At 44.8% G+C, this 9,581-nt stretch overlaps 1 protein-coding gene across 1 annotated transcript; it reads right to left on the reverse strand.

Annotated features, from left to right (window-relative positions):
• Window positions 1-2,368: 2,368 nt before the first annotated feature.
• LOR (loricrin) lies at window positions 2,369-5,755 on the reverse strand. Its single transcript, XM_027870751.1, has 2 exons — window positions 5,402-5,755; window positions 2,369-3,462 (listed from the first exon to the last, which is right to left on the reverse strand). Exon 2 carries the CDS (start codon window positions 3,435-3,437, stop codon window positions 2,457-2,459), a length of 981 nt encoding a protein of 326 aa, XP_027726552.1. The 5' UTR covers window positions 3,438-3,462; window positions 5,402-5,755; the 3' UTR covers window positions 2,369-2,456.
• Between the last annotated feature and the right edge of the window lie 3,826 nt (window positions 5,756-9,581).

Below are 9,581 nucleotides of genomic sequence, written 5' to 3' on the forward strand. Positions count from 1 at the left end.
CATTATCTGGGGAAACAACTTCTGCAAAGAATGGGCCAGCCTTCTGCCAACCAACTGCCCTTCACAGGGCAACCTACATGCCAGCCTACCTGAGGCAGCAAGGGAACCTGAGGGAGAGACAGGAGGTAGCATGTGTGCCAGGCAAGTCAAACCACCATCACCACCATCTTGGCTACTGTTTCCTCTTAGACCTTGATTGAGACAGTCTTGGACATGAATCCAAGAGCCTTGGGAATACCAAATGTTCAAAGTGCTGTATAAATGTACACTATCACCACCACTACCTCCACCACCACCACCATCATTTCCATCCTCCTCCTCTTCCTCATCATCATTATTGATTAAGAAGAATTTGGTAATATGAATAGATGAGTAATTCCAGAAAAAGGACGTAAATAGTCCCATTATTGTTTTTTCTGGTTCTATTACTTCTGTATTATTACGTTCAGTTTTGAGCAGCCTATTTTAGGAGGTACATGAACAAACTGGAGCATGTCCAAAGGAGGGCAAGTAGGATGGTGAGTGAATTTGAAGCTATGTCATATGAGGATTGGTTGGGGAAAAATTTAACGTGGGGAAGAGAAGACTTAGGTGAGACATAAAAGAAGAAGAAAAGAAAAGAAGTTTGAGTCAAAGAGAATAATTACCTTTTTTTTTTTAAAGGTGAGGTCTCGCTGTCTTGGTCAGGCTGGAAGTATAGAGGCTACTCCCAGGACCAATCTCGCTGCCGATCAGTGTAGGAGATTTGACCCACTTATTTATGACCTGGGCTCACTTCTGTTGAGCTATAGTTTCCCTATTCTCAAAACAAGAATAAAAAACATTCTCATTACCTACTCTACAGGGCTGTTGTAAGGCTCCAATAAGATAATGTGTGTAAAACACTTTATAAAGTCCTATGTAAATGTGAGTTATTAGTATTTTGTCATCATCTTGGCTTTTCATGTTCTTAGGGAATCTGTGTCTTCTTCTGAACTTATACCTAGGGCAAATTGTTTTTTCAAATTGTTCATTAATTCATTCAGTGCCTACTATTATGTTATCTATTGTAGTGAAGTAGATAAGCACTGTGCATGGAGTCAGGGGACCTTAGTTCAAATCCCGTCTTTGGTACTCAATGTGTATCAGTGTGATCCTGGACAAGGCACCTTTCTATGCCATATTGGGGAAAAGGGTGGAAATGGTCCCATAATACTCTTTGCTGATCATTTCACCCAGGAGTCATGGTGTTCAGTTCTGAGTATCATCTGCAAAACAGAGATAACAATATCACACTACCAATCTTCCAGGATTGTTGTGATGAAAATGCTTTGCAAACTTTAAAATGCTATAGAAATGTGAGCTATTCTTGTTCTTTAACTTTTTCTCATGTGTGTTTTTCTTTTCCATCTAAGCTTTTTGTGGTCCCCCAACAGAGTCCAGAACAAAGTTAGGCTAACAATCTGTTCTCAAGAAATGCTTATTGAAATTTGGGTACTTATTTGAATTTGGATGGTGTAAATCAGTATTTTCAAGATCTGCACACTCTTAAGTAAAACTGATTATAGACTTTCTAAGTCTGGAGGGCAGAGAGAGCAGGCCCTAAGATGTGGTAGCCTCTTTCATCCCTTACAATGTTTAGCAGCCCCAGAGTTCCAGGGAACCAGGAGACTTGAAGTCCTTCCCTCTTCAATCCTTACAGGATCCCCCCAATCCTTATCTCCCAGTCTGATTTTTTTTCCTCTATGTAAGGACATCAAGAATGAGCTTAGTGAATAAAACTTGGATGACTTTGGGCATTTCTGCTGGGGTCGCTTCTTCTGGTTTGGCCGGACCACTCACCCTCCCTTCCTTCCTGACTTAATCAGGAGATTGTCTTTGAGGCATTAACCTGGGAATATCTGACTTTTTTTTCCCCTTCTTTCTCAAGGCTGGAACTTCTTCCACCAAAAGATTTATTCTTTTCCAGGAAAAGATGTGATCATAAGCAACTTTCTTACCCATTTTTAATTGCAAGCGGATTTCTAATAAGTGAAGTGAATTGGAAGATTTAGAACACCCTCACTTCCATTTCCATCCTTACCCCCATTTCTGCTTGCACCCCCTCCCCAAGGAGAAAAGAACAGAAGAACTTGATATAGAAAGATTGCTTTAGACAGAAGTTCTCATGAATTGCAAGTTTATTGGCTTAGGGCAAAATAGGAAGATGGTGGTACAGAGCTAGGGTGAAGAGGGGGTCTGTAGATGGGATGATGCCATTTCCCAGTCGGGTGAAATATTCCGGAGAACAAGACACAGGAGTTGGAACTGCCATCGAGGTTAAGGGGCAGCTGAAAGGAGACCCCTTCGTTTTAGAGGCTGAGGAAGAATTGAAGGCATTTGGTGAAACTTAAGGCAATATCATGAGAATTGTAAACCTATAGGCCGCAGCCAGAACAAACTTTTTGCTCATTCCTCTGGGTGCCGGGCAGGATGGTTTACTTGGTTGGCCAGCAAGGTGCCTGCTTCTGCTGGGTCTGGTGGGCCACGGGCACTCCCTTGCCACCCCCGGAGGAGCCTCCGCCACTCCCCCCGGAGCCACCCCCGCCGCTGGAGCCGCCGCCGCAGCCGGAGGAGCCGCCGCCGCCGGAGCCGCCGCCGCTGGGGAAACAGACGACGCCGCTGGAGCCGCCGCCGCTGGGGAAGCAGCCGACGCCGCTGGAGCCGCCCCCGCCGGTGGGGTAGCAACTGCCACCGCCGGAGCCGCCTCCGGAGCCGCCGCCGCTGGAGCCGCCTCCGTATGATCCCCCTCCGCTGCTCTGCTGTGATGGAGCTTGGACGCACTGCTGAGAAGAGTAGCCGCCGCCGCTGGAGCCGCCGCCGCCGCCGGAGTAGTAGCCGCCGCTAGAGCCGCCCCCGGAGCCGCCTCCGCAGCCGGCGCCGCCGCCGCCACCGCAGCTGGAGCCGCCGCTAGAGCCGCCCCCGGAACCGCCTCCGCAGCTGTAGCCGCCCCCGCTGCCCCCGGAGCCGCCGCCGCCGCCGCCGCCGCCGCCGCTGCTGCCCGAGTACTTCTGTTGGCTGGGATAGTAGGAGGAGCCACCGCCACTGCCGGAGCCGCCGCCGCCGCTGGTATAGCAGTAGCCGCCGCTGCCGCCGCCGCTGCCGCCCCCGCTGCTACCTCCCCCACAGCTGGATCCTCCGCCGCCTGAGCTACCGCCGCTGGTGTAGCAGTAGCCGCCGCTGCCACCGCCGCCGCTACCGCCGCCGCAGCCGGAGCCACCGCCACCTGAGCCGCCGCCGCTGGAGTAGCAGTAGCCGCCGCCGCCACCGCCGCCACCGCCGCTGCTACCGCCGCCGCAGCCGGATCCGCCGCCGCCTGAGCCGCTGCCGCCGCCGCCGCCGCCGCCGCCGCCGCCGCGGGAGACCTTGACACAGCCTACTGGGGGCTGGGGTGTGGGCTGGGTCTTCTGGTAAGACATCTTCTCAGTAGCAGGGGATGAAGAGCTTGGAAAGAAAGAGAAAAATAATCGGACCGGAGGCTTCAGGCTGAAGGGGGCTGCTGGTTTGAGAGCAGCTAATTGGGGTCTCTCGGAAAAAGCACCGGGCTCTAAACGAGTGTGGTAAGAAGTTATCCCAAACCTTGGGGGGCAATGCCACTCAGATTACCAAAATGAAGTTTCCTGGAAGGTTATGACTTTTCCAGGAGTCAGTGTGGTCATTTCATAAGAGAATTATATCTGGAAGGGATTTAGAGATCTAGTGCAACTTCCTAATTTTAAAAGGTGAGGAAATCAAAGCCTGGAGAGTAGTCTGTCCAGAACCGCACAGGTAGTTGAGTTGGTAATTTATCTGTTTTTTTTTTTTTACTCCAAATCCAGAACTTTTTCCACCATAGACAATAATAAAAATAGCCTACTATGAAAATAATACATGCAAAACACTTGACTTGTATTAATCTCAAAACAACCCTGTAAGAGTAGGCACTACAAGCATGATTATTTCTGTTTTACAGGTGAGGAAACTGAGGCCCAGAGATTGTGACCTATTCATATCCACCCACAAATCCTGTCAGAGGCAGAATTTGAATCCATCTTCCTGACTCCTATTTCCATACTCTTTTTAAGAGGCCATAGGAGCCTGGGATACCACAGGTTTTGGGCCTAGAACCTTGTTCTAGATGGTTTGAGGCTTAGAAAGTTAGGATGCAGATGTCAGAGGAAGTTGGTTTTGTTGTGGTCTCACCTAGAAATAGGGAGATGACCTCAGTGACTTCTGCTCCTCCCACTTCCATTCAGCCTCAGAATTTTTGGACCTCTGTCCATAAATTCAATTTTAATCAATTCAGCAGGCATTTATTAAGTACCTACCAAGTGCAAGGCACCATTCGAGGTGAGGAGGAGAAAAAAAGCTGACACCCAAACAACCTTTCACTCAAAAAGCTTACATTCTATTGCATTGGAGGGAGAATACAATATGTTCATAATGAAGTCAATGTAAAGTATATATGAAATGATATAAAGCAATTTTAAGAGAGAGAAAAAAGCACTTAATTTAGGAAGGAGCATCAGCAAAGGCCTCCTGGAGAAGCTGGTACCTGAAGTATGCTTTAGAAGGAAGCTAGGGATTCTAACCTAAATGTGATTGGCTGAAATCCACACTTGGTGTGCTGTAATCTATTTCCATAAACCTGAAATGGAAGGGAAGTTTCAGTCTAGGAGAGTAGCCTCGGGGTGGCTCTCCTCACTGTAGATGTAGAAGACCTGATACACCCACACACAAACTCTTCTCCCTCAATCAACTAATTCCTAAGGAGCTGCTAAGCAACTCCTTGATGCTCAGCACTCTGAGAGTACAAGACATCTATGGCCCTTGTCTTCGAGGAGACCATATTCTTTGAGATTAAAAAATGGTCAGGGAGGGCCATAACTGTAGCACCATACAGCTGGAAAGGACCTTAGCAATCCTCTAGCTCAAATGACCTCATTTTACAAGTAAAGAAACTGAGAAATAAAATTGTCCAAGGCCACAAAGCTCATAAGTCTCTGAGCCAAGACAAGAGCTGGGATTCTGATAAAGCCTAGTGTCCTTTCCACTTAATGCCTTCTGGAGGCATTTGGGGATGCTCAAATCCCAGTTCTGCCTCAAGTACTGATGGATGCCTTTTCTGAGGAGACATCAATGCCAAATCTTTCTCCCCTTCTCTCGTTCCCCTCTCCCTGGGGACAAGAGATGTCCTTAGATATCCCTTCTCCCCCTCAAAGAGTAAATCTACAGTTATGGATTTACAGGGTCTGGCAAAGACAGAGCAGGATCTGACCCTCCCCAGAAGGCCTGAAGAATCTCTGGCCCTGTCCAGTTACTATAACTTGAGGCAGAAGCCAAAAGATTGAAGCTGACCAAGCCCCATGGGAGGCAGATCAGCAAGCCCAAGGCTCTCACTTACCTGGATCACCAAGAGGGATAAGCAAGAAGAGAAGCTAGCTGAGCTGTGTGAGGAACACTCGGTTCCAGAGCCTTTTATACTCTGCCTGATTCCTCATTTGCATTTGTGAGCCACTCTCTACGTGACCGCTCCTGCTATGGGGCCCCACCTCCCCCTCAATGAAGGCATAGGGTGGACCACTTCAGATTCTTGAAATGTGCAGCCTGGCAGGTGACTTGGCTCCATTCCTGATGCAATGATGCCAGCAAGGGTCAACAAGGGAGGATGGCAGGCATTGTTTCTGAAAGATCTGGCAAGGAACGAATGGCATGAGGAGCTTGCTAGGCTATTGACCCAAGGTTCTTAGTGTGTTTTTGGGCCTTGACAGCATCACAGAGGTCAAAGAGGTAGCCTGGCTTGGGAGGCAGGAAACCCAGGTACCAGTCCTAGCTCTGCCATTTACTTGCTATGTGATGCTGGGCAAATAGTTTATCTTAGATAGTCCTCATTTTCCTCATCTGTGAAGTGAAAAAGTTATATGGAATCCCCAAGATTTCTTCTAGCTCTGAGATTCTACAAGTTCCTCACTTCCCTCTACCTCACACCAGGAGGATTTGAAGAAGACCCTTAATTTGTCAGGATTGGTCCAGTCACTGCACTGCTTCACAACAATCACTTTGGAAGAGAGCTCATTTTCTGTTATTATTATTATTATTTTTTTTTACCAATGATTGTTCCACATACACATTATCTTACTAGACTGGAAGCTCTCTGTTGTAATAAGAGGGATTGGGTCTCCTCTGGGTTTGTATTTCATTCCACAGTCAATACAGGACTTCCCATGAAGTGTGTACCCAGACAATGGTGTTGGCTGGCTGAGGTTAGGAAGGGGCACCAACCATAGCCTTGATTTATTCCTGGGGACAATTTATCTCTTAGGAGGTAGATGGCTATATCCTTCCATTTGCCCTGGTTGGTTCTTTCACTGCTAACTCTCATTTTTAGTAATAATAATGATGCTGATGACTGAGATGATTAACACTAATTTCTAAATAGGGCTTTAAAGTTTGAAAAAACATTTTTTATTATCTTGTGTCTGACAGCCCCCTTGTGAGGTAGGTACTATATATATCATTTTCATTTTAAACATGAAGAAGAAATGCTTCAGTTTCCTCCACTTAAGTGACTTGTCATGGATCATATAACCAGTGAGTTTCAGAGGCAGGATTTGAACTAAGGTAACACTCTGAGGTAGAGAGTGCAAATGTTCACCCCCCCCCCCAGTTTTACAGGTGAGGAAACTGAGGTTTGGAAAGTGAAATGGCTTGTCAGTAGTCAGGCAGCTAATAAATGTAAAGACCAGGACTTGAATATAAATCTCTTGTAACAAATCCAAGGCACCACATTGGCTCTTGAAGAAGCTCAGGATATGGGTTTCATTCCACTGTGGGCCAGTTAACTTTGCTTTCCCAAGCACATCTTCTTTGTACTAAACCCCAGCTATTTAATTGATGTTATTGTTTCCTGGGACCCCCAGACTCCTAGCTTTGGCCAGATGTTCAGCAAATATTTGCCCTTGGTTGCAGGAAGACCAGGAATATTTGTGGGATGACTCAGAGAAAAACAATCTACTCTACTAGAAAAAAACAAATCAAATCATCCATCAATCCATTTATTGATTCATTCAATAAACATTTAAATATATATGTAGAGCATTGTGCAATGGGATGAGGGAAATAAAAATGTAGATAAAATATGGTTGCTCTATTAAGTAGCTTCACAGTCTAGAAAGAGGGGATATAACACAAATGTAGACAACTCTGGTATATAATAATACATGAGAGTATTAGTGGATTGTAGAACAAATCCAATCATTCAGTCCAAGGGGGAAACCAGGGAGTTCAGGGAAAGGCTTCCTGGACAAGGTAGAATTTGAGCTGGCTATGAAGAATGGGTAGGAAATTAACAGGTGAAGTCCATGTCCTTGATAGCACCAATGAGGTATGTGAAAACAATCTATGTTGATGTTTTCTTTCTTTCTTTCTTTCTTTTTTTGATTGACCACAGGAACTGGATTGTTATTGGTAACCTAGATATTTGAGACATCATACTTTGATCCTGTTCCACCCACTAACATGTTGAAATGACGACTGTAATCCTCTATAGCACACATTGTCTCTTAATTAAGGTGCAGTTTTTAATGACCCAAATCCTGATTAGTAGAGATTAGAAACTTGTGACACCCTGGTTTTGTAAAGGATATGGGACTGAAGAAACTCAAGAAATACATAAGGAGAAATGTGCCAGAAATATGAGAGGAGCCTCCCTCAAAATTAGGAGGAAAAAAATGGTTTGAGAGCTCCGGTCTATTCTGTAGCTATGAAGAGAGATTTGGAAGAAAAATTCCCCTGTAGTTGAATGATTATGCCTAGAGCCAAGGTGTGGAATCATTTGGTGTGGAGGCGCCAGGTTTCTTGTCTCCCCAGAGGGAAGTGGTGGTATTGAACTGAGCTGGTTTAGTGCTAAGAACCCTGGATTGGTCATCAGACCACCTGGGTTTGAATCCTGGCTCTATCACTGTGTCATCTATATGACCTTGAACAAATTGCTTTACCTTTTTTTCTAAAAAAAATTTATTTTAATTTGTGGAATAAAACAAGCATTTCCATAGCATAGTAAAATAAAAAGATGATTGCACATGAAACTGAAAATCGATTATGTACAACTTACTATTTCTTTTAAATATATAATAAAGTTATCATACAAATTTTTTCTTTTTCTTTTTTTTAATGAGACAATCAGGGTTAAGTGACTTGCCCAAGGTCACACAGCTAGTACGTGTCAAGTGTTAGGTCTGAGGCCAGATTTGAACTCAGGTCCTCCTGACTTCAGGGCCCATGCTCTACCCACTGCGCCACCTAGCTGCCCCTAAGGGAACTGAGGCAAAGAGGGTTAAGTGCCTTGTCCAGGGTCACACACCTAGGAAGTGTCTGAAGCCAGATTTGCACTCAGGATGAGTCGTCTTCCTGACTTCAGGCCCAACACACTATCCACAATACCACCTAGCTACCTCCCCTTTTTTTCTTCCCCTTCCCCCCATGGCTACCACTAGATACAAATAGGTATCTATATGTACAATTATTCTATACACACTCAAGTCTCAGTTTCCTCATTTCTAAAATGATGGGGTTGTACTAGCCTGACATGTCAGACAAATCTATAGTCAGCAAATCTCCTAGTTTTGTTCCCTAGTAATTGGGATATGTTTAACAAAATAAATAAAAATTCAGTCAAATGTAGGTAATGTTTAATTTGTGGTTTTCTAAGTCAATATATAGCCACAGGGATGTTTCCCTTTAAGTCTGACACCAATAGAATAGATGACCTCTAATCCCCTTATTGGGCTCAGGGATTCACCATGACTTCATTTTATTTTATTCTGTTTTCAACACAGCAATGAAATAAGTGTTGATTGGGTTGATCCTTATGTGCCAGGAACTATGCCAAGTGCTAGGGATACCTATACAAAAATGCTGCAGTCCCTGACTTCATGGTAGGTACATTCTACCTAGGGGAAAAAATATGTATGCAGATACCTATATGCAAAACATATGCAGAATACATAGAAAATGGTTTGAGGGGATAGGGGCAAGTACCAACACCTAGGATCATCAGGAAATGCCTCATGGAGAAGGTAACACTTAAGTTGTGTTTTGAAAGAAGTTTGGGATTACACGTGGTGAAAGGATTTACTTTCCAGTTTATGGCTCCCATTCATATAGAAATTGTGTTTCCAGGCTATCTATGACATTTAATGTCCCTACCACACACTTGGATACCTTTATAATCTTCTCTCACTTATTGTCCTCTTATGACCAGCTAGATGGTAATAATAATAATATAGCTAGAGAAGTACTTTACATACATTATCAAATTCTATCTTCGTACAACCTTGTGAAGTAAGTACTATTATTGTAATATCCATTTTCCAGCTTAGGAGTTTGATGCTTTAAGAGGTTAAGGGATTTGCCTAGGGTCCCACAGTTAGTGAGTGTCTGAAGGGAGCTCTGAATCTAGGTCTTCCTGAAGTCCAGGGATTTCTTAACTATGTCATTTTGCATCTATGAATATAAGAACCTTCAGGGCATGAACTATATCTGATACTTCTTTTTATTACAAGCAGTGTGGTATAGTGGAGAGA

Source organism: Vombatus ursinus, unplaced genomic scaffold (assembly GCF_900497805.2).
Source record: "Vombatus ursinus unplaced genomic scaffold, bare-nosed wombat genome assembly UNPS02014798.1, whole genome shotgun sequence".
Lineage (NCBI taxonomy): Eukaryota > Metazoa > Chordata > Mammalia > Diprotodontia > Vombatidae > Vombatus > Vombatus ursinus.

Bases quoted from the DNA above. Each gene is read 5' to 3' on its own strand.
- LOR (XM_027870751.1), bottom strand. From the start codon at position 3,437: ATGTCTTACCAGAAGACCCAGCCCACACCCCAGCCCCCAGTAGGCTGT.